Source organism: Lates calcarifer, linkage group LG12 (assembly GCF_001640805.2).
Source record: "Lates calcarifer isolate ASB-BC8 linkage group LG12, TLL_Latcal_v3, whole genome shotgun sequence".
In the NCBI taxonomy this organism is placed as follows: Eukaryota; Metazoa; Chordata; class Actinopteri; family Centropomidae; genus Lates; species Lates calcarifer.
Window position 1 is genome coordinate 8,105,233 of NC_066844.1, and position 24,699 is coordinate 8,129,931.

General features: G+C 40.4%; 1 protein-coding gene across 1 annotated transcript; it reads left to right on the forward strand.

Annotated features, from left to right (window-relative positions):
* Positions 1-1,021: 1,021 nt before the first annotated feature.
* apcdd1l (adenomatosis polyposis coli down-regulated 1-like) lies at positions 1,022-16,050 on the forward strand. The gene is made up of 4 exons (XM_018661784.2): positions 1,022-1,598; positions 11,412-11,595; positions 13,204-13,723; positions 14,424-16,050. The coding sequence occupies exons 1-4, from the start codon at positions 1,514-1,516 to the stop codon at positions 15,195-15,197; spliced, it is 1,563 nt and encodes a 520-aa protein (XP_018517300.1). The 5' UTR covers positions 1,022-1,513; the 3' UTR covers positions 15,198-16,050.
* The last annotated feature ends 8,649 nt before the right edge of the window (positions 16,051-24,699 follow it).

Genomic DNA, 24,699 nt, shown 5'->3' on the forward strand with positions numbered 1-24,699 from the left:
GTTGAAAGCAACAGCAATGCTCTGCCTGTAGTTCTATTACTCCTTTTCTTCTACTGAAGTTAGCAGCTAGCTCCTACTGGCCTGTCTCATCACTTTCCGATAGCGACTCACTGTTAGTGTCCAGACTATCCTGAAGAGGTAGTGCTGCTCAGAGGGTGTACTCTAACCTCTTGTAACGATCGCTGAAACTCTAAGTGACCATCACCACCATCTGCTCCCAGCAAGAAATTATGTTCAGTGGCAGAGAAAATGTACAAATAGCCCCTTTGAGGGAGAACTCCGCCAACTTTTCACATCAAAGTCTGTTTACAGGTTGGGGGAGTTCTACTACATATGTGAAAAAACTGTTGTATAAAGCTGCATGAAGTTTGTTAAAGCCGAAGACTGCAAATTTAAAACAGCTGGATACAGCCTGTTTTTGCTGATTAGTTAAAATTAATGTTGGATGTTGCCTTTTTCGAATCTTTAATCACAAGGATCAATAATTACCAAAACAAGTTTCATGAAGTTTGGTCTCATTTTTTATTTCGATAAAGAAAGAAACATAACTGAAATAAATGCTGCCCCATTTATATTGTAATTATGAGGTATTTTATTTAAACTATGTGTCCCCTTTTTGTTCTTATTTTATTGGTTACTTAACTCAGATTAGCCACTATGTGTGCCCAGATTTCTGTTTGCAATTGCTAGCAGAAATCTCAGGGGCAAAAATCTCAAAACTAGTACAATACAATTAAATTATAGCTAGATATTATTTAGATACAGTAAATGAGAAAATATGTTTTATTTAGTGGCTGCAGTGTTGACTCCTATTCACCACTACCCTTTTGCACCTTGCTCTAAAGGCTCCCCAGAGCCTTCACTTTAGGAAGTTTGAAGCTCAGACCCCCTCCTCCACACACATGCACAAAAGCACACACACAAACTTTCTTCATCTCTGCCCTCCCTCCATCTTGCTCTCTCTCTCTCTGTCTCTCTCTCTACTCCCTCCTCTCAGCTCTAAACTATAAGAGCCAGACAGGACTGCACACATACAAAATAGTCCTGCTCACATGCACGTACACACACTGGCTGCACATGCATCGAGTGGAACAGATCCACAGTGCTGCACAGTAGTGAACCAGCGGTGTGTGATTGAGAGAGAGGTGGGGTGGGGGGGGGAGGTGGAGAAAGCAAGAGACAGAGAGAGGGAGAGAGCATTTACTCTCCCTCTCACCAACTGAAGGGAAGCACCAGTGTGGAGAAGTTGCATGAAGCGAGTGGTTCCAACTGAGGACTTTCTTATCAGACCATGGAAGCCAAGAAGTGGAGGTAGAAGGACAAGAAGAGAAGAAGAAAAAAGTCCCTGCTGGCTGAACAGGAGACCAGAGTTTCATCTGAGGGATTACTGGACATTTTATATATGAGCTCCTGTCATGGTGATATCCCACCTGATCGTCTCTTGTTGACAGGAGCCCCTCTGTTTCTTGGATTTCCTGGGGATCAAAGTTTGTTTTCAGAGCAGAGTGTGTGAATGAAGTGTGTGGAAGCAGGAAACATGTCAAACAGACGTTTCAGTCACCTGTTGAAGGGAGTCTGGCTGCTGTGGCTGTGGCAAGGTGAGTTCAGCCACTTTCTGCAGCATGGCAGTGTGTCTTCCACTTGTCTAAACAGCTGCATTACTGAATATGTATTTGTCTTTAATTCTTCCTGTAAATTCACAGATTTCTGTCCAGTGAACTGGTGCAGATTTTGTCTAATTATATAAAGCCTTGTTTTTTTTACTTTGATTTTTATCTAAATTTGAAGTTTTAAAAGATAAGGAAAGCTTAAACTGATGCCGAAGTTACTCTTAAAGAAGTTTAAGTTTTTTAAGTGTGAGAACATTTTTGTGTAAATCTGTTCTTAAAAGATTGTAGTAGATTTCCCCCTGTAATCCAAAGCTTTTCCCAGTATGAAAACAAGATAAATGCTCTCTCATGTGAGAAATCAGCTGAACACTTGATTTAGCTTAAAGAACACATGGCATGTCACAGAGACAAAAAGGAAGAGATTATGACAGACAAAGTCATAATTAAAAGGAAGTTATTATGTAATTTGTCACAATTCAAACAATTTGCAAAGTTCAACATGTGGATCTGCATTTTGAAGAATAAAAACACAACCTGTGCTGACATTAGACTTATGAATAGCCAGTCTGTGCTCTCCCTCTGCTCCTCTGAGTGTCTTCAAAGCGTCAGTGGCCAGTGGAGGAGTCTTAAAAAGGAGCTCTGGCGGGTGCCTTTAAACAATGGTTCCCTAGGAGCAGGGAAGCGTGGCCCTGGAACTAATGTTGCCATTATGTTAATGGTTAGAATAACAGGAGACGACCATTACTGACCCTACCTCAGGCTGCTGTGCAGAGCTGATTGTCCAGCCGCCACAGCCTCGATTGCGGAGGCGCAGCGTTTTGCCCATCAGGGTTGGTTAGGGTGATGGGCAGCAGGAGACAGACAGTAGGAGGCATCTGCCCAGTTTTAATCAAAATTTGGTGACCCAAAGCCAACCTCTACCCCTCCCTCTAGATACCTACTGTAGCTGCTTCACTGGGATCTGGTGTCTGTGAACTCTTCTTTTTCACCACTCAAGTGTAGTAGAGGAGACAGGAGAGGTGGAGTTGCTGGCCCCCAAACAGACAGAGCTGAATAGTGATTTGAAATAAATTTAAGGGGCCACTGATATCAAAGTGGAACTGTTTGGACCTCAAAATCTGCATTCAGATGAATTCTGACAGGTGTAACATCACTTCTCTGCAAGAGAAAAGCTTCCCATCTCTGTTAAATCACTGTGACTTTGAGTTGACTCCACATTATTGACTCCACATTGAGCTAGACTTTTGAAAAACTCTTTACTGAGCACCCTTTGAACCCAAACTTAGTTTACACAGTTCCTCTTAAACTGATGTCTCCCATGTTCAAGATAAAAGTAACCAAATTTCTGTACGGAAAAGACTTCACAGTAAATATTTGGATTAGGTCTGGTTGATCCTTGGATGAAAGAATTTCCTCTTGTGGGTCAATAAAGATCTAAACTGAACTGAACTAGATGGGAATATTTAGCGATCCAATCCTTAATCATATTCATTTAAATTAAACTTTGGATGTGGTATTCCTGTTTCGGCCTGTAACGGTCCTGTTCAAAGTTTGAACTCTCCAAGTTTGTGAAACAGACACCGACTGGATCGCCCAAAACTTCAAACCGAGCACTTGGATTAAGGTGAAACTGATATAATTTCAGCTCCAAAACATCAATGGACCATCAACTTCTCTTGTCTGCTATCTACGTCTTGACCGCTGCGGCTGTCCACCAAGAAGAGGCACCACAATGCATGTCAGGTGCTATTATAGTGAGGGATCCTCTCTAGTGTCTCATAGCTCAAAAACCATAGCTGACTGCTGTATATCCATTGATGCTCAAAGAAGTAGTAAACAGCAGAAACTTTTTTTGTATATGTTATTTATAGCTTCACTATCTCATATAACATTCAGAGGATGAAAAGATGAGAAAATGGTGGAGTAGGTGGATGCGTTGGCTTGATGTGGCAGCTGTTTCCTCCATGGTGAGGGTGTGAGATGCAGCAGGAGGATCTGTGAGTTGTTGCTTTGTGAACAGGAGCCAGAGTCCGCTAACCGCAGTGGAACTGGCAGCAGCGTCCACTGGGCAAACCCCCGCAGATCCCTTGTCTAAATAAACGAGGCCGCTGGATTAGCCAGCTTACACTGTGATGAAAAGACAACAGTAGTCGTCCATGTGCTGCCCCAGGGACAGAGGGGATACTCCTGGTCGGGGGAGACCGTTTTGAGATACTGGGGTTAAAGCCCAAAAAAGGAAGGGGGACTTAGGGTTAGAATAACACAACAGACCTCATGTTCTCTGAAAAGCCTCTAAATCAACCTGACCTTCGCCTGACTTTGGCGACAAGGGTGGAGGGAAGGGAGAGAGACAAGGGCAGGGCAGAGCAGCGACAAGGCCTAACTAACCATTATTTTCTTCACTGTTCAGTAAGCATAGCCTTTAAAAAAACAAACAAACAAAAAAATGAATTAGTCACTTTGTCATGACATGTCAAAAAATTCTCACAAATAAAATGGCCATTAACAACTTCACACATCTCAACATGGCATCTTAAAACGTCATGTTTTGTTCAACCAAGAAATAAAAACAAAAAACATTTAGTTTACAATGATGTATGACAAAGAAAATCAGGAAATCCTCTCGTTTGAAAGGCTTTAATCAGAGAATTTTTGGCAATGTTTCACTTGAAAAATGTCTAAAATCAGTTATCAAAATAGTTGCTGATTATTTTTCTATGTATCAACTAATTGATTAATTGACTAATAATTTCAGCTCCCGCTGGGCTAAATGAAATTTAAAGTATTGTGATTTGTTTTGTTTTTTTTGGTAACTGATATTGTATCACATTACAGTTACAAATCACAGTAACTCTTCATTACTTCAACAATTTGGGGTCAACTTGTTTGCTGTCTCAAGGCCCCTTTAGACTGTGCAGCAACAATGATGATGTAAGTTTATTGCCTGGATATTGTGTTCGTAAAAAGAGGGCATAATCTGCATTAGGCTGTACAGTATCATTTCAGAGATTTCAGAACAGTGTTATGAGTATGTGATGAATTGTAAAGCTACTGAGTAAATAGAATAAAGTGTTTATAAATGCAGCTTTTTGCCAGTCCCACAAACTTCTTTTGCCTCCATCATTTTGGTTTGTGTCGAGAGGGCCAGTTTATTCTTCGTCATTTCATGTTGTGATCTGTTTGAGTTGTTTGTAAAGGTGGGTTGAAGCAGCAAATACGTTGTGAGAATTTTGTCCTAGATTTCTCAGACTGTCTCAGGCAGTCACTGGTTGCCAAATCAACCATCGGCAGACGTGTCTCACAATGTGATGTCTGTGACCCCTGTCTTGGATTGACTCCCAGACATTTTACCACGCTAGTAAACCCTTGGTCTCAGGCAGCCCAACATCTCCCAGTGTAAAGGGGCCTTTTCTGGAAGTTTGTTGGAGGGTTGATATTAATTTCTACTGCTGTGAGATGTATTAGCTAGACACAGGACTGGAGGTTGCGATGAGGGGATTAGCCTCTAGCAAAAGCTTTACCTTTAGTTATGGATAAGCTGCATGTGGTCAGTCACCAGGGCTAAATTAATATTCGCTGTTTTTGGACTTGTTTAAAGGCACTTTTGATTGAGCTGGGCTCCATAAAGTATCACTGAGCAACATAACTTGTGGTTGGTGTATTTTTACTATATGTCAGAGGACAATAAGTAGGTCCTGAAGAAGAGGAGAATAATTGAGTAGTCCTAATAAAAAATAAAATAATGATTTAAAAGAAGAAAAAGAATAAAAAGACCAAGAATAATTTGTAATAGTAGCGCAGTGCAGTGTGGCTGGACATGCAAAGCTGGTTTCCACTGTATGAATGAAAAACAAAAGCTGTTGTTTCTTGCTGTGGTCAGCAGTGAGATATTTATATCCTGTGTTTGTGCATGTTGACCTTCTCTGAGTAGGAAAACAAGAACAATCTGCAAATCAGACAATTACACAGGATATGCAGCTGCTCAAATTTCATGAGGGATGATAGATAATTCTCTCAAAAAATGGAAATCACTGTATCCATTAATATGTGAAGGGAGATATCATATTAAAAAACAGTAAATGCATCTTGTATATAACCTGGGCTAAGGACCCTACAACGGGGTCGCAAGATAAAGTTGCCATAACAAATAGGATAAGGAGTTTTTTTCTAAACTTTGCTCTTTTTTCTTGTAAAATGTTGAATAGTTTTGCTTCTTTTGGCTTTTAGCAACTATTTGAAATAGAACCATCTGAGATGTTTAGAGGGGAAATCACTCTTCGTTACTCACTGACCATAATTTATACAAGAATGCAACTTGTGATGATGGGTAGCAAGAAGAGACTCCTTCACTGTACAGGGTCAGAAGCCAAAAAAAAGTTGGGAATCACTGCCTTATAACACCTATCCAAGATCTGGAGGACAGCTCAGCGACTCAGACAGGCTGAAAAAGCAGCTGTGAACTGTGAATAATGTCCAGCACTCACCTAAATATGTGGAATCTCTGAGCTACTGTAGCATTTAATATTTCTATTCACTCACATACATGCAAAAACACACTCATGCACTTCACTAATCTTGTCACTGCAGCGCACAAAGATGCCTCCCACCTCCCCCCTCATCCTCCTGACCAACTTCATTCACCCCATCAACCACTAACAGACAGACAGAGAGAGAGGGAGGGAGGGAGAAAGAAAACAAAGACAGAAAAAAAAGAAAGAAGGAATCTGAAATCCATCCAGGAGAAATGAGCCGTAAACATCATGGCTTTTTCATCAGGGGAGGGGAGGGGGTGGTGGGCCAGGAGGGCACGGGCACTTCGGGGACAGTTTGGAAGGGTTTTGTCCCGCTGCACTGAGGCAAAGAAAGATGAGAGCTGCTTTACAGTACACAGGGGGTAGCCACACTGAGAAATGGAGCGAGGATGTAGTAAAAAAAAAAAAAAAAAAAAAAAAAAAGTAGGAAACACATGAGGAAGTAGTTAAAATACTGGAACATGACGGGCTTTACCATCATTTCAGTGCACCAACAACATTTTCTCTGGGACAAAATAGATTTTCTTTCACCTCCACTGCCTCCACTTTGGCAGGTTTAACGATTCTCCATTAAAAGCCTCAATAGAAGCAGCTATGGAGCAGACAAAGGCGTCTCTCTCTAATGAATGAGACGCTGGGTTGACTTAAACGTCAAGCACTTGATTCCCTGTGCGAGCCCTGAATCAAAAGTGCCTGGATCTGGTTCTTGTTTTTACAGGATAGCTCCAAATAAAGAGGTACATAAAACTGTATTTTGACTTTGGCACTGTGGATGAGACATGAGAGAGGAGACCAAAACGCTGCCAAACCATAATCACAAATGCAAACAAACAAACAGAGTGCAGCCTGGAGGTCCTTTATAAATGGCATCCCTTTTGCAGTCTACTGTAAATCAATGCACGCAGTGTGTTTTTGTCAACGTGCGTGCATACGTTGTGTATGTGTGGAAACAGGATGAATATGGGGGCTCAAAGGCAGGTAGATTACTTTGGCTGGTCATCACTCAGATGAAGCGAAGGCCAGTGGCAGCGGCAGTGAGTCAATGGTGGTGACAGACTGACCGTCCAGACCACACGCAGGTCACAGGCTGCTGCGCTGACCCCTAGTGGGAGAATTGTGACACTGCGTGAGAACAAATAGGAGGGAGATGAGTGTTGCCTCTGCCTGCCTGTAACTCATGCTATGCAGTGTGTTGTTCTGCCGCTCTTGACAATGAAGTCTGGTTTCCTGCAGTAGAGCAGAGTGGCCGAAAGAGAAAAAATTGGCTTTAGCACTATCAGTCCACCCTCTTAGAGACTCTTAGGTCTATCTCCCTGTCAATTAAGATATCAATAGTCCTGGCCCTCGTGAGCAAAACAAGCCATCGCAACTGTTTGTAACCTCTCTTTGTGTGTTGTTATGGCAATCCAAGCGACACGTGCACATCAAAGTTTGGTTGTGTCCCATTCTGGTAAATGGAGCCTGTAAAGATTTATTGGTTATGATGCTTTAGCAAACTATTCTCAATCTAAGTGTTGACCCTTGACCCCTGTGAAGTCATAGAGATTACTGACTGACTGGTCTGGCTTGATAAACAGAAAAAAGTTACTTTAAGTTATCAATTAATCTGTCAACAATTTTATCAACTCCTCAATAAATCAGTTAATTGTTTGGTCAACAAAACATAAAAAAAGGGAAAGACTATCAATTTACTGTAACATGAGACAAGGAAAAAGGAGCAAATTCTGAGATTTCAGAAGCTGGGACCATCAAGTATTTGGCGATTTTCTTGAAAAATGATCATAATTAATTGATTTTCAGACTATGGACTGATCAATCAATTGATTACTAATTGCAACTAGTTTTTGCAGCTCTACTTTGATTAAATGTATAGTGATACAGCTTACTTTATCTGTTCATTATGCGGTTATGTTAGTTACTAGTTGATGTCAGTTTCACCAGAAGCCTCACAGGTATCACTGTTCGTAGGCAATTTCATATTTGACACCTCTAGGTGAACCTGAATTCTGCAAATACAGTATAATTTCTCATAAATCCAAATGCAACTATTCACACGTCCTCCACTGAGTTTCATAAGTGAAAATACATAAAATCTGTTTTTGAAAGATGCATTGAGCACTACACTGTGACAGGGAGGTGCAGACTGTGGCGGGGGGAGTTTTAGGGGCCGTAGTGGAAACATAAATCAGTAGGAACCATTTCAGGGTAAAACTAATGATATTTGACTGCCTATGTAGGAAGTGAATCAACTAAAATAGTCCCCCAACTCCTCCAAATTGAGATGGGGGTTGGATATTATCATACATATTACAACATCGCCCTCACTTGTGGTTGGAATAGGCTCTTTTGTAGAAGAATACTTAAAACCCCACGATGAGCAATTTTGTTTTACTAAGCTCTGCTTTTATGAGAACTCTTTTAGTAAATGCAACCATATGCCCAACTGGAATGAGATCCAAGAGAGGGAGAGGGGCTGAATGACAAGTGACCTCAAGAATCACTCTATAGAAATGCTTTGGCAAAAACAGAAACTCAAATATAGCAACCCAAAATGACTCCACATCACATACTGTGACTCTTGCTTCTCTGTGCATTCACTGTAACCACTTAGGCAACATGCTGCATGCAGCTACAAAGGCTGGATAACAGAAAACAGACCGATTGAATGACTTGCAAGGAGCAGTGGAAATTAATTAATCCTGATTAGTATTTCTGCTCCGAGTTTTCCTGTGGGAGCGCAGCTGGGTCCGACTGACCAGGATCCCTTGCCAGCTGCAGTGACATGGAGCATAAACAAACACATCATTGCGTGGGGAAAATTGCAAACATGTTTCAATGCCTGTGACAGGAAAAAGAAGTATTAATCATATCAGCAAATAGACAGACTGCTTGAAGGAGGAGAAATATGCCTTCAGCTTAAATCTGGTTTTGTGGTCTGTGACTGTATAGTTCAAACACTCCAAACTCTACTGCATGTGTGTGCGTGTTTGCGTATCAGGTGGAAGGATGCGAGGAAATGACTGAGCTGCACACATGTCTGTGGTTGTGGTCAGCATATGGGAAGCATTCCAAGAGTGAGGGGAACAAAAAGCACCCTCCATCTGACACTAACAAGGTTAATAAATGCCGATCAGTCAGCCTCCATCTTGGAGGCTTTCACAGAAAAACCCAATGGCAAGTCAACATCACACACTTTCCGTTGAAAAGCCCACATTTTTCCTTCAGCTCCATCTGCCCAGTCAAAAGAGAACAAACTGATCTGCTCAGTCGACGCTTCCATAGCTAACTCCCAGCTCAACTGGAGGCTCGACAGGTGATGTGCTCCCCACGTGCATCTAAAGCTGAGCGAGAGAAAAGTGGAGTGAAATTACACCCATAAAGCTGTCTGTCCCGGGAAAGTTTAGAAAGTGAGAGAAAGAATGCGAGAGCATTGGGGATAAGAGGGAGCAAAAGGAAATAAAGGAGAAGGAGAAGGGAAACAGAGGAAAAAAAATAAGATGGATATGTTGACTTTAGAGCTGCAACTAATGATTCATTTCATAATTGATTAATCTGCTGATTCATTTATTGTTTAAACAGCAATTACAACCTCAAACACAAACAAACTAGCAGCAGTATTCCAGCAACTCCACTGTTCTGCAACAGTAAAATTATTGTTTTGGTCAGTGGATCTGGTAGTGACATATAGCAATGTTTCTGGATAAACAAAAAAGATCTTGCTCTTTAATTAAAAGCTCTATCTCTGTGGGAATCCTATCCATAATGTTGTCACATACTTATAGTAGCAATCTGGCAAAAACAAGCACTTTAGTGGATGTACTTTGACCTGGATGCTTGCCCGTTGGATTGTATTACAGCAGCTGTTTGCATTGACTGGGTATAGTGTACTTGCTCAATATTTCCAATGATTTTTGTCCCTATCACTCATTTATACCCAAAAACATGGGAAAATAAGACCCAGGTCCAAAATACTAGAATTATCCTTTTGGATAGGTTTCTTTTGATTAGTGACTTATTCCAGCTCTCTGTGACTGAAAGCAAAAGTTTCATGTTTTAAGAAATTCTCTTATGGCAGAGAGTTAGATGAGAAGGCAGATACCACTCATATAAGTCTACAGTCAGAAGCAGATTAGCTTAGCTTAGCATAAAGACTGGAAACAGGTGGCAACAGCTAGCTTTGCTTTGTGTCTACAAGGATCTCTAAAGCTCATTATTTAACGCATTGTATTTCATTTGTTTAATCCATGCTAAAATCGTAGTGTATGAACAACTCCGTAAAGAAGAAAGCAAGCTAGAAGAAAGCGAGAGGAAAAAAGAGAAAAAGTCAGAGAGAAAACAAGAGATGGAAGCATCTGTGAGAACTCATCTCCCTTTGCTTTTTGTCATTTGTTTTGGGAGAATGAAATTGAAGCCACAATTTTCACATGCACAAGAATGCACACACACATTGCTCACATGGACACCCAGCGGGTTTACTCATGTTGCAACCATGAATGCAATCAGAAAATTCTCTTGCCTTTGTCTCCTCTGAAACCACATTGGTGCGCTCTGCCTTGCCATGTTGACAACATACACTCATCTCAGTGCAACAACAAGTGAATAGAATAAAAAGAGCTGTTAGCACCAGTGACGGGCAAACAGACTGCAGATGTGCACATGTCAAATCAATAAATGCTATAGGGTGAATAATGGTTTCATTTCGGAAGTGTGTTTTTTGAGTCATATTATCAGCAGATGTGTTTGGCTTGGCTGGCTGCTGCTGTCAGTGACCCACTGTTTGATTCTTGCCAATGATACAAATGCATGCTCACTGTACAAAGACAATACACTCATGCACAATCACCTACATACACACCTCCTGCCTCCAAGCAAAACCAAAAAACAAGGAGTTTGTGTTGCAGCTGCAGGCTGATTGAAATGACAAGCCAAAACTGTCTGCACTGTGGCCAGCATCCTGTTTCACAGTTACAGTATGTATGATTCCTATAGCACGGACTCATCGCTCATTACATGGAAAATTTACCAAAATTACAGCCTTCAGTCAACCAGAATTGTGTTTAGATGTAACAGGGAGAAGCTGTGAGCGTTCCCCTTCAGCTTTTACTTATTCCCTTTATTTTCTGATGAAGGGACTGATAATCATCTCAGAACTGAATATTTTTGGTTTTCCTGTTTCCCACACCCACTCTAAAATCAGCCTGGAAATATAAATTAAGCCTCTATGATTATTTACTCACTATTGTTTTCTTACTTTCCCTCTAAACTGTAGCTGTGTTTGTGGCTGGGACTGGGAGTAAACTATGGGAGGTGCCCACAGCCTCCCTCACTTCCTCCTCCAACCTCAGCGAGAGCCTGCAGTGGGAGCCCCACTGTCAGTACCGCCACCTACAGGACAGAGTGAGAATCACAGCAGACATCCCCCCAAGACTGGACAGCACGTGGGTGTCAACGAGGTAAAATTTCATGGAATCAGTAAACAGTTTATGAATTTTTATATCTTATACAGACAGGAGAACAATCAAAGTAAGATCAGATTAGTGAAGAAATATGTGAAATGCAGATGCTTTCATACAAAGCATGAGGGGGTGACTAAGTGGCTTATAGTATGAAAATTATGTGAATCACATGCTATGACCTTCACAAATACCAGATGTCAACCCAAACGGAATATTTTGGACTAATGTTTTAGCCAGCACTCTCCTCCACCATCATCAGATATGGGGAAAATATTTTGGAAGAGTCACATTCATTCCCCCAGATCCAGAAATTTGGAGGATCTACGCCAAGGTGCACTGAAGCTTAATAACTTTATTTTAGTTTTCTCTTAAAGATGTTGCCCATCTATACAGTGCCATAATGTCACAATTGGTTTTACTTCATGTTTTCATAGTTAGTATCTTCCAGATTTTTTATTAAAGCAGATAGGACCAGCGCTCACAGAAATGAGGACATGATTGACTTGGAATTGACTCATTGACGGACTAGACTTGACTTGAGACTTGGAGACATATGCTTTGACATAGTTTTGATAAAGTAAATGAATAGAAGGTACAGCGTGAGGTTGGTCTTGCATTGCCACAATCCCCAATTATCAGGCCAAAACTTTGAAAGGATTTGGTTTCAGTTACAAACACTATTAAAAGATTTGGATTACATCTGAGCAGCTGCCATGGGTATTTTGCTTGGGCATGTCAAAACTGTGTCTCTGTGGCCAAATAAAGTTCACTCCCTGGCTAATGTGTGCTTTGTGATGCTGGCTTGATATAGAGGTGTTTTGATAGCTGGCACGGACCTGTCAGAGGGTTCAGTATATTTATGATGGAGCTGCCCGATACTCACTGCAGAGCCATCAGTCAAAATTTAATTTACCTGGTCTTCCATAACAGTGCTCACCAAAGTTTTGGCACTTTTTACTATGTGTATTGATAAGGAAAATGTTGAAATCCCATGTCATCTCAATAGTCAGTCTTTAGAGACTGTGAGGGCTGTATTCACAAAACAGGATAAAAGTAGGTTAGAGTTAAGAGAAACTAACTTTAGGACTGTAATTCAGAAACCCTTTTATCACTATAGGTAGTTCCAAAGTCTGAGAAAATTTAAAGGATGTCTAGAGTACTCCTAAATCAAGACCTGCTTGCAATCAGTCATCTGTTGCAGGTAATATGATTTGTCACAGCAGTTGTTTTGTAATAATACAATAATAAATAACTTTTAAAAGGATATTTTGATGGTAATGAGTTAAGACAGGTCCAGTCAGCTCACCAACGACTCAAAACAATCCAGAAACACCAGAGCTGATGGTTTGCAAACTCTGCACTACTGTGATTTTGGAAAAATCAGTTCAAAGTGCTGATCAACTTGGAATATCACAGCTGTCTGTCAGAATTATTCACCAAACCAAAATGCACTCTTCAGACCTGACTCTAACTCAGTTAGCCTCTCTTAGCATGAGATCCTAAAACACCTTTAGTGTGCGTTGTTTTTTGCTCCCTTGTCACTTGACAGACTTTAAAACACCTCTGAAAATAGCAGGAATCTTAACCTAAAGCTTTTGTGTACAGATGTGAAGTTCGGCCCGGTCCAGAGTTCCTCACCCGCTCCTACACCTTTCATCCCAGCCGTCACTTCCATGCCCTGCAGCACTACTACACTGACAGCAGCTGTGAGGACCCGGCCTACTCCCTGATGATCAGGGGGAAGCTTCGTCTGCGCCAGGCCTCCTGGATCACCCGTGGAGGCACCGAAGCCGAACACCACCTCAGCAAGGTGGGCATTGTGGTCCACAGCCTGGCAGCCAAGCAGCGGCTGGTTTCAAGGCTGCCTCAGACCTGCGTGGGACTGACCTTGGGTCGAGCGGTGCCAGGGAAGCTGTATGAGTTGTACAACACCCGTGCAGGGAGGGGATGTCTGGCAGCACTGGGTTTCTCCATGATGGAGATGGGTCTGATTCGGGTGGAGACACAGCACCACAGCCATGGAGGGAAGATCCAGGAGCTGTTTTTAGGGGATATCCACACTGACTGGACTCAGAGAACTCAATACAGACCGACAGGGTACCAGCAGCCACTGCAGAATGCCATGGTAAGTAATTACAGTGCTTCTCAACCTTTTCTGAAGGGCCTTATTTATTCATTTATTTCATTTCAACAAAACAGAAACAACAGTTCAAAAAGCAACAGAGAAACCAAGGAATATATTTACAGTAGATATTGCATTTATACACCTGCAAACCTCCCATGTTTAGAGTATAGGTGTAACATAAAGTCTACATATGAACCACACATCTCAATGACAGAACAAACTCATTATATTTCAATATGCCCTTTACATCACAAATACATGGGTGATACATCGTAAAAGATTCAAGGATCAAGGCTAAAAAATGTAATTGTTTAAGTTCTGATGTGTTTCAGAGGAGAAACACACCAGAACTGAAACAATAAGCTGACTAATCAATCATCAATATTAATATTATATAAATATTAATATGAAATAAATATTAGTTGTTGTTTTATTTTTGATCACATATAAAATGTCAAGATATTATGATCAATCAAAACTTTAAATAGCTGATTTTATTCAGGCAAAAACCACCCAAAGTATTATTATTTATTATTTAAAGCTATAACTGTTAGTCAATCAAATGATTGATCAGTTGGTTGCTTATAAATTTGCTGTCAGTTGATGAATCGATTAATCATTTGACCAACTAATTGTGATCACTAAGGAGAATACTCATAGCTCCAACACACAGTTTTACCTTTTCCTCTCCTTTGTACAGCATCACATCCACCCCTGCCCTGTGTGCGCACTGGTGTACCGCTCCTCTGAGCAGCGCCCCCCGGTGTTGCCCCGCAGCCCTGCGGCCCCTCTGTCTCTGGCTGGCCGCTGGGTCAGCAAGAGCTGTGAAACCCGTCCCACTGTCCTCTTCCTCACCCGAGACTTCACCTTTGACCCCGACCAGCACGCATGGGAGGGCATCTACCGGCACTACTCTGACCCCGCCTGCTCTCAGCCCACATTTACCCTGAGAGCCTCAGGCCACTACGCTCAGGGAAACCCCTCCGCCAAAGTCTCGGGGGCCACTGAATTTGTCTTTAAGGTGATCCAGGTGAAAATCACAGCCATGGAGGAGCCCACAGCAAAGCTGCTGAATGGGACGAGGCCGGGAAAGTGTGGTCGGGGTGGAGGGTGGGAGGTCGGGGTGGAGCGGGACTTGACCCCCACAGACGGGTGCACTGTGCTGGGCATCAAGCTGCCACACAAGGAGTACGAGCTCTTCAAGACTGAGCTGGACCATAGGAAACACCCACTGCTGCTCATCGGAGAGAGGCCGAGTGATGGGTCCAGTCCTGACCGACCACAGAGGAGGCCCACTTCCTTTCAAGCTCCGATGGTGCTTTGCAGTGGGGGCGAGACACAGCCCTCACATCGCTATGGATCAGGTTCCAACAGCAAGCAAATCCAGTTAGAAGCCAATGGGACAGAGAGACTGGCACAGCTGGTGTTACTGGTGTTTGGATCTGCGCTGTGCAGCTTGTTCTGCATTTATTAGAGACACTGTTCACAAATCAAGCCACACACAAATCAACTTACACAGCTGAAGTCATTGACAGACATTGTTTTCTGGCAGCTTTCCTCCATTCTTCCTCCATACGATGATGACCACATGTGTGATGGTCAAGAAAATCATGAGACATTCAGCAGAGCTCAGTAACTTTTCAATATCTGGCTTTCGGATGCTGCCTGTAGGTTCACTTTAATGACTCTTAACTTCAGCTGCATTTCTACCTAAAACTAATCTGTATATAAACCACCAGCATATACAAGTGCCATCATTTCAGTATGTAAAAAATATATTCTCTTAAACCATGTTCCTTGTGTATAATGATCAAATAGATGTTTTCACTTCACAGGTCAATTCTTTTTTTCACATATCTGGGTAAATACTGATTTCCTGTAATATTACAAAGCAAGATACCAGTGCGGAAATGTGGATCACTTATATCCACATCAAAATGAAAGCCATGGACATTCCAGTGGACTCACCAAGATGCAGTATATCTAATGCACTTTGTACAGAACATTTTTTTAATCAACATACTGGAAAGAAAAGAATCCAGAAAGTAGAACATGTGTTGTCTGCACTCTCAACAGTTACAATGTTCATTGGTCTAATGCCACTGTGGTGTGAAATGTTGCTTTATCTCTGTCCTCTCTCAAAGCAAGTGCATTAGGCTGCTTTGCTTTCAGCAGTCAGTCTAGACAAATCAGAAGAATATTTATTTTAACCATTTATACTGTACTTTTTGATAAAAAAAAAAGATGATGTCAGTCTAATATTTTACTTAGTTTCACCATTTAAAAAGTGATTATTTTCTATGTGTATTAAAAATGGCTTTTCATAACGTTTTGTGTTCATTAGTCTTTACAACAGAGAAGAGTCTGCATGTAGGTGCTCTGTGAGCCACAGCACTCTACAGTGGGGCTATGAGCTAAATGCTAAAGTAGGCATGCTAACATGTTTACAGTAACGATGCTAATATGCTTACGTTTTTCAGGTGTTATGCAGATTCACACAGTGTTTGCAGACAGGGAGAAACAGGAAAACTGTTTGGAAATAAAACCAGATACAAACAAACCAAAATAGTGTACCTTATGCGTTGTACACACGGGTACCTTAATAAAGTGACACCAAGGGTCCTGACCAAGCACCCTTATGAGATGACTTGGGAGTGAGACTGGGTCAGATACTGACATGGAGGTTGGTTTTTTGAATTGTAATCACCGTCTTCATAATACTATGTGAACACAGCATATGTTATCACATCTTACTTTTGAGTATTAGCATGTTAAGTTGTTATTCTAGTTGCAGATATATAAGTATTTGGCAAATTCAAATTTTAACCAGATGATACCATAAGATAAAAAGTTGGGGGGACCAGTAAAGTTCAAGTAAGTTCAACCTGAGAGGGACATGAAAGTCCAAATTTCAATGCAATACATGACAACAATAGTTGCTGTGTCAATAACCTTGACCTATGCTCGTGCCCAAAGAAAAGTCAGGGGCTGGAAGTTTACATGTGTCCCAAAGCTGCTGTTTCATTTCAAGAAGCAAACAGAACATTGGGACTATAGCATCAGCTGGATTTTGTCTTCTCTTTGGTGTTCGTACTATGCTCTGATTCAAAGCCCAGATAGTGGATGAGCGTTTGATAAATAACTGTCATATGGCTCACACATTACGCAAGACATTCCTGTGCAGGTCCAACTGCTGAAACACACACAGAAGGATATCAGATTGGATGCACAGTGTATCATAAGAATGCACAGCTGTAAGCCAACAAAATAGATTTCGCAGTCGCTCTTACAATAAATGAGCCGAGAGGAGCAGCAGTTAGGAGGTAATAGAGGAATATATATATATATATATATATATATATAATATATATATTATATATATTATTTATATATATATTTATATATATTATATATATATATATATAGCTCCAGATATTCTGTGTTATGACTGAAGCAAGTGAAGCGTCGTGCTCCACAGAGAGATGCCCTCCATTTGTAAAATCCTTACAACTACTACAAAATGACTACAGCATTTCAGTTCAACTCACTCTAAAATATCACAGAAATAGTCAACAGTGTCTTTACATTTTTATCCAAAATATATTCATTTCATTATGCAAATAAGCTGGAGTTTTAAACAAATGAGGTAGAAAAACAACATCACCTGTTTTCCTCATAAAAATACACATTAGCAGCAGTTTGAAACAAAAAGTCCTGAAAACACATTTTCTTAATTAGTTTCTTAGTCTCTGGTGTGACAGTCATGTGCTTTGTACGCCCACTATCCACCTCCTGGTGACTCTGCTGCCTTTAATAAATGTAATAAACTTCATTCATTCAAAAAATGTTGCCTCTGAACATCATCCAGCCAGTGATTACATTTGCCACCACAATGTAATTGGGAAAACAAAGAAATAAATAAACTATGTTCACCAGCTATTTACTAACTTTGTCTGTTTAATGTTTGGTGATGTGCAGGTAGCATACAGTTGGTATTTATAGATTTCTGCATTACACCATTCTACCTTGTAGGATTCCATCTCTGATGCATCTTTAAAATTAGGAAATAAGAGGGGAGTTAAAAAAAAGAGTGGTTTCTGAAAAAATAAAAGTAAATATCTAAATAAATAATGAAGGAAGGTAAAATTATGTTAGTTGGCTCTTTAGTGTTGAACTAGTGGGGACAAAGAAAGAAAGAAAGAAAGAGGGAGGTAGTCCATTCCAGAGGCTACATACTGTTCCTATTAACTCCTGCGAGAATGGTGATGGCAGCTGCTAGCCCCATGAGGTCATCCTTCAGGCTTGGATGGAGAATATAGGTTTGTAACCCCCACAAGCCAACACACACATACACACACAAAGAACAGAGACTGATTGAAAAAAAAAACTGAGGGTGGATGAATGGCATTTATCTGTACAATAATGTGCAGCATCTGTCACTGAACTGCTCCAAACCTGGATAAATCTTCATTGAAACCAGTGAATCCAGCACTAACCACATACAGTAGATCCACCCAGTCTTGTTGTGTGTTGGGTGGTGATGATGACTGAGAGGAGGGCCTGGGGGCAGCACAAGTTTTTCATAGTCTGTTTGTGGTTTCTGTTGTGTGCCATAAAATAGAGAGACTGTCAAGGCAGAGAGGAGTACAGGGCCAACCTGTTAGTAATCAGGCCCAGTGGCTTATTGAATGCATCCATTAAAAAAAAAAAAAAGATAAAACACAGGCCCAATTTTGTTAGTAACATAAAAAGCAAGCATGATTGCATTCTGGATGGGTTTATGTGTATTTGCACCAGTTTAATTTGAGTCATTACCCAAAATGATGGTAATAAGATGGTTAAGCTGCTGAAGCCAAGTTGTTCTGTCTTTATATAGAGTAATTTTTGGAGCTCAGTTGAAGGTATAGCTTACCATTTTTGAGAGACATGCTAATTTGCTTTCTTTCTGAGAGATAGATGAGAGGAGCTATGTAGATATGTAGCTGAAATAAGAGGACTGAAGTGAAGCAGGTTTTAATGTCTAAGGTACAGTTATTACAGTTAGGTAGATTAGTCCAATCCAGGATTCCAACCACAGGGTTGTGACCCCTCCAAACGTTCAGAAGCTAAATCTATGTGGACACAAGCCAAAAAGGCTGGGGACCACTTGTTTATGACAATAATTTATGTACAACTTATTATGTTTTATATGTTAAATATTAATATTAATTAATTTAACTGTATTTAGTATTTAGGTAGGTTTTTGCTATCATTACATAGCCAGTGTTAGCATTAACAGCTGTAATTGCCAAGAGCTTCAGCCATTGTTGTGTATACAAGACAGTGAAAAGAAAGTAGATATTACGGTAAGTCACCGGGTCACGTTAGCTGTTTCTTCCTCCACTATTTATGCTAACAAAGCTAAATGCCTATTAGCTGAAGCTTAATATTTAACAGAGTGGTATTGATCTTCTCATCTCTTGGCAGGAAAGGGAATAATCATGTTTCCCAAACTATTCCATTAAGACAATTATATGAAACTTTGTATTACCTAATATTTTGGTAGCAAACCAATTAGGTAACACAAGAATTAAAGGACCATACGTGGCCACATGGCCACATGTGTCCCTTAATGAGCAAACTGGCCAAAATTCTTTCACTGAGCAAGCAGTTGAAATCTTCCAGACTAGAAATCACATCCAAAATTATGTCAATCCAAAAAACAAATGTAATGAGGAAACTCTTAAGGGCCACAAGCACAAATGGCCAAGTTGTCTTCTGTGTAGTTCATGTTGCTCATATGGGTTTCTGCAACACATGTGAGGTTTTAGCTGACATTACTGAAAATCAATCTCTTGAGTTTGTTGTTGAACTTTCTGTAGGTTTCTCTGAGCTACAACTATGGAAGACCCAACCTTTTAATATGACTTCAGGAAGAATGTTCCTATAGACTGAAAAAAAGAAAACAAAACAAGCCCTAAAGAGTTTCCTTTCAGCTAAACCAATTTTCCAAACCACAAACAGTTTGGTGGTTTAGTCTGACAAATGTTCTGGTAAAAGAAAGACACAGTGCTGCTTTTGGACGAAAACTGAATAGAAAATACAGCAGAGGTATGTTTTTTTTTCTTTTTCTCCCATCTCCTGCCTTCCCATAAAAATCTTGCATATGCAGTTAATGCACACACACACACACATCATTGAGATGACATCAGTGCAGTAGTACGGGTAACTTCCAGCCTCTCTCACTCATTCAAATTTCAGGCTCTGTTAAGAAAATCCCATTATTTCTATAAGAATATGAGCTGCAGCTGCCCCATAAAAGATAACATCAGCCATGAGTTGACTGGCTCAGTCGAAACAAATGAGTTTCTATTGAGAAATATTTCTTTTTTGGTTCTGGGACAAATGAACAAAGTGTTGTGTTTTGCCCATGGAGCTGCAGCACAGGGCAGCGTCTGCACTTTCCTGCTTGATCTCATGCCAAACAAAAATTGGGCTCCTTTCTGTCATGACCTCATTCTCATATACTTAACCAGCTACTGAACAGATCCAACGCCACATAACTCCTCACTGATTAGGACACCAGTGGTGGCAGAAATAAAGTTAAAAAGTACCAATACAACAATGTAAAAAATACTCAATAAGAGGTAAAAGGCAGCAAAATGGACATTAAGTAATACTTGTTCTGCAAGAGAAATAGCCCCTATGACTGATATTATTATTATTATTATTGATGCATCAATATGGCAGCAGCTATGGAAGACGTATTTGGATCCTTTATTTAAGTTAAGCTGGCAATACATTCATTCATTCATTTATTCATTATCTATACCATTTATCCATTAAGGGTCGTGGGCTGCTGGAGCCTCTCCCAGCTGACATTGGGCGAGAGGCAGGGTACACCCTGTACAGGATCACCAGTCCATCGCAGGGCCAACACTAGACAAACAACCATTCACACTTTTGACACACACATTTACACCTGTGGGTAATTTAGCATCACCAATCAACCACATGTGCATGTCTTTGAACATTGGGAGGAAGCTAGGATTACCCGGAGAGAACCCAGCAAAACAGGGCTCGAACCTGGAACCCTCTTGCTGTGAGGTGACCACCAAGCTGCCCAGGTAGCAATACAGCAATTTAAAAATACTCAAATCAAGTCCTGCACTGAAAATGTCACTTAAGGGGGTTATAGCATCAAAAGTAGAATTAACCCTATTGCACATAGAAAAGTGGTGGGTGTTGTACTATCATATCACTAAATTATTATTTTACTGTTGTAGCTGGTGGAGGTGAAGCTGGTTTTAATTGCTTAATTAAATTTGAATTAAGTCATCACAAAAGTTGAAAGGGATGTGTCCTTCTGGTGGAACTGCTAAGGGACTGTATGAAGCCAGGTTCAGCCATGATAAAAAAAAAAAAAAAAGGAAAGTGGCTGTTTTGTCACCATTGTGTTATATTTGCCACTGATATGTTATTTTGAGATACTGGCAGGAGGTGATTGAAGTACTTGACTTAATGGACTTTCCACCACTGCAGGACACAACAGATACCATAAAGAGACAAAATTAAAAAAATAAAATAAAATTGAGCTACTCTTCACACATAAAAACATAACAGATGGACAATAACTTGTAACATCTAGTATGACACAACCTTTTTAACATACTTGTTGCCTTTGGGATTCATTTTGACAGAAGCGTTCCCCTGAGAGTGATCTGTCTGTTCTGGTGGCTCGTTAAATCAGGTCATGTTTCTGCTCTAAGGTTAAGATCACACAAATGATTGAAAAGGTTATTGCTGGAGAGATCTGCCACAGGCCGACTCTTCCAGGCTGCGTCGCTCACTGCCAGTTGTCCGGCCTCCAACCCCTCTGGCAAGCTGCGAGTCCTTTTTCAAACTGTTACGGCCCCAAAAACTCTTACAGGGACCTCTTGTAAGCAGAAAATTTGCATGAAATTTGGCTTATTTATGTGCCAAACAACTATGCCGTGAAGGGTATTCTGTTTCACTTGTGCAACGTTGAGAGGGAAAATAAATTAAGGCTATATATAAACATGCCAAATATGTAAAAAACCTGTTGATAAAGCAGGAGATGGATTGTTTTCTCTGTGCACTTTAATAACTGTGTAAAACAATACTCATCACATTGCCAAAAGTAATTATGGCACACAGTTAACACCAAGAATAGGATTGTGTCAGGCCGATGCATAATTGAATGTTTTATGTGTTTTCCAACTTCGAAGCGCAGCCAGACATCAGGTTTATAGTACAGACCTCAATATGAAGACCAGATTCACTGAAACAGGGTGGGAGTGAGGCAGAACAGTTAAAGATCAGTCACAGCCTCTGAAAAAAAAAAAAATCTGTGTCCTCCAGAAGACGTCGAGTCTGAAGGTCAGGGATCAGTGTCTGATGTGGTTTCCTTATGGTCAACATGGATAATAAGAAGCACCGGTTGAAGATGGTGCAGGATAAAGTTTAAAAAAAAAGTTAATTAACTCATCAAAAGCCTGTACTGTGGGCACATTATATCATTAACTCTAGCTCTGTCTCTTCTAACCAATGTTCTGATGCACACGTTATCGTTGACCTTTGTGCTGTTTCTCCCATGATTGGTAAAATGTCAAATATGTGTGTTTTGTAATCTGGGACTACACTTTCCCTTGCTGAACATGTCAAACAATAACTGCTTTTCTTCCTTTTTTTTCATCCTGAAGACCCTGGGCCCTCTTTAATGGATAAAAAAAATAACCTTATCCTAACATTGTTTTATCACTTTGATACTTCATGAGAATTTAACTGATGACATGTTTCAGAAGCCCACTAAAGAAAATTACACATTACTTTTGTTTGAGGTTTTAAAATCCCCAACTGTAAAACTTAGTTTGATACAGCGGATTTTAATTTACTTTATATCTCCTTTTTAATGAATGAACAGCTACCCCTCCAAAAAATTTCCAATGAATGTGTACAGTAGAATATTTATACTTCTGTTATTGGAGTTATCTGTTTGTTCATTAGAAGTCTAACATGTAAGACTGAGAGAGTCTGATGTATTTCATAAATGAGCAGAACTTGTCTTTATGTCATTTTATTTCAGTTTTTTGTACGTAAAACCTGCTTGAGAATAAAACAATGTCACTGATAACAAACAATTCCTGTCTGACTTCTTGGCAAAAAAGAAGAATATATATTTGTCAGTGCAGAACCCATATAACATATAACATATGAAATGTTTCCTTATTTGGTGTAATAATAATGCTATATTGTTATTCCTTTATTGTGTCACCATCAGCACATGTGACAAAGGGAAAGGTTACTGCTTAATTACTTTTATTCAAAAAACTAGCAAGCTGAATATAACGCGTAGACTGGAAAGAGGAGGAAACAGTTAGCCTGGCTCTGTTCAAAGCAAAACAAAAACTTCTAAAGCTCAGTCATGAATACGTTAGTTCTCATTTGTTTACTTGGTACAAAATCTGAAATGTTTAAATGATAAGTTGTGGTTTTATGGCAGGGTCATGTGCTGGACTACTTCTTGGCGAGGAACAGTGATTTCCTGGAGTCTCTTCTGGTTACCTGACAACATCACAGTCACAACAAAACACAGTCAGTTGCTGCCTCTTTGACCTTTTCTTCAGGTGAGCAGCAAACCTCAGAACCTCTTGTAATTTTCATCTTCTCAGTATTTTGAAACATTCCTCTGCGATTTACCTTGGAAATGGATTATTTCCCAACTGAATGTAAAAACGTAAATTAATATTGGTTGGTTTCTACCATTAAGTTCGCAGCTGTGTTTCGCCGTGGCCAAGCCAAACAGCTGAGGAGCTACCGGGCCCAGGTGCACACCGGGGGGTTCCTGACACAAACTCCACTCTGCTGCCTCTAAACCACGAGGTGCAGACAGAAACACTGTCTGGTTGTTACTGATACAATAACAGTGGATGAATCACCAGGACTTTATTTTATTCGACACCACAACTGCAGATGTTGAAATCTAAGGGGTAATTAATTTCCTTGCAGCTATATATTTTAACACTCTTATCCCACTGCAAATTGTGGTACTGCCAAATCAAGCAAAGTGGTAACAACTAACAAGTCAGCTCGGCCTTGGATGTCAGTGGCTGCAGGTCTGGCTGCGAGGAAAGCAGTAATCATGCAGCATGTCGGTTTTCTGTCTCTTAACAGCCAGTATTATTCTTTTTGTGATGGAGCCTGTGCAGTCTTTAGAGCCTTTTCACCTTGTAGTCAGTCTGGCAAACACTCAGTCTGACAAGCTAATGTGAAAAAAATAAATAAAAAGTCATACACTTCTGCTCATATATATACTAGACTTGCAGGCAAGTACAACACTGAAAGCAACTAGGAGGCCAAGAACAGTGCTGAATGTAGTTCCAGTTTGTGCCTCTCTAGTACATCTGTTTGCTAAAGGATAGACATGCCACTGTTCTGAAGGTATTTCCAGAATACTCAAAAACTCTTCTAACTGGATGAAAAATCAGTCTGTCTGCTCCATAAGAACAGATTTCCCAAAGCAAAGCAAATACAGTTGTGACTGGGAAGATGAATGATTTATTGTGCAGTGGACATAAATGTTTTTCATCCAGATGGTTAGAGGAGTCTTTGAGGATTCTGAAGAGACCTGCAGAACAGCAGTGAATGTTGTTATATGACCTTGGTTTTTTAAATATCACTCCATATTTTATGCAAGAGACTGATTCTTGCCACTGTGGTTTGAATGTAACGCTAATACATGAAAGACCCAGACTCTGGCTGTGGTATACTGGGCTTTGACAGGTGGTTTTACAGACGTTTGAATGCTTGGCTCCTGCACACTGCTAGGATGTGATCCGGCCTTGGACCTTGAGACATCTAAGCGATAAGTGAAGTGCTTTTGTCTAACTTTTCTGCTCTTATTCATCAGCACAGCTCAAGATACCATTAGGTGACATTTTGTTTGAGATTATGAAATCTTTTTAGACTTCAGTTAG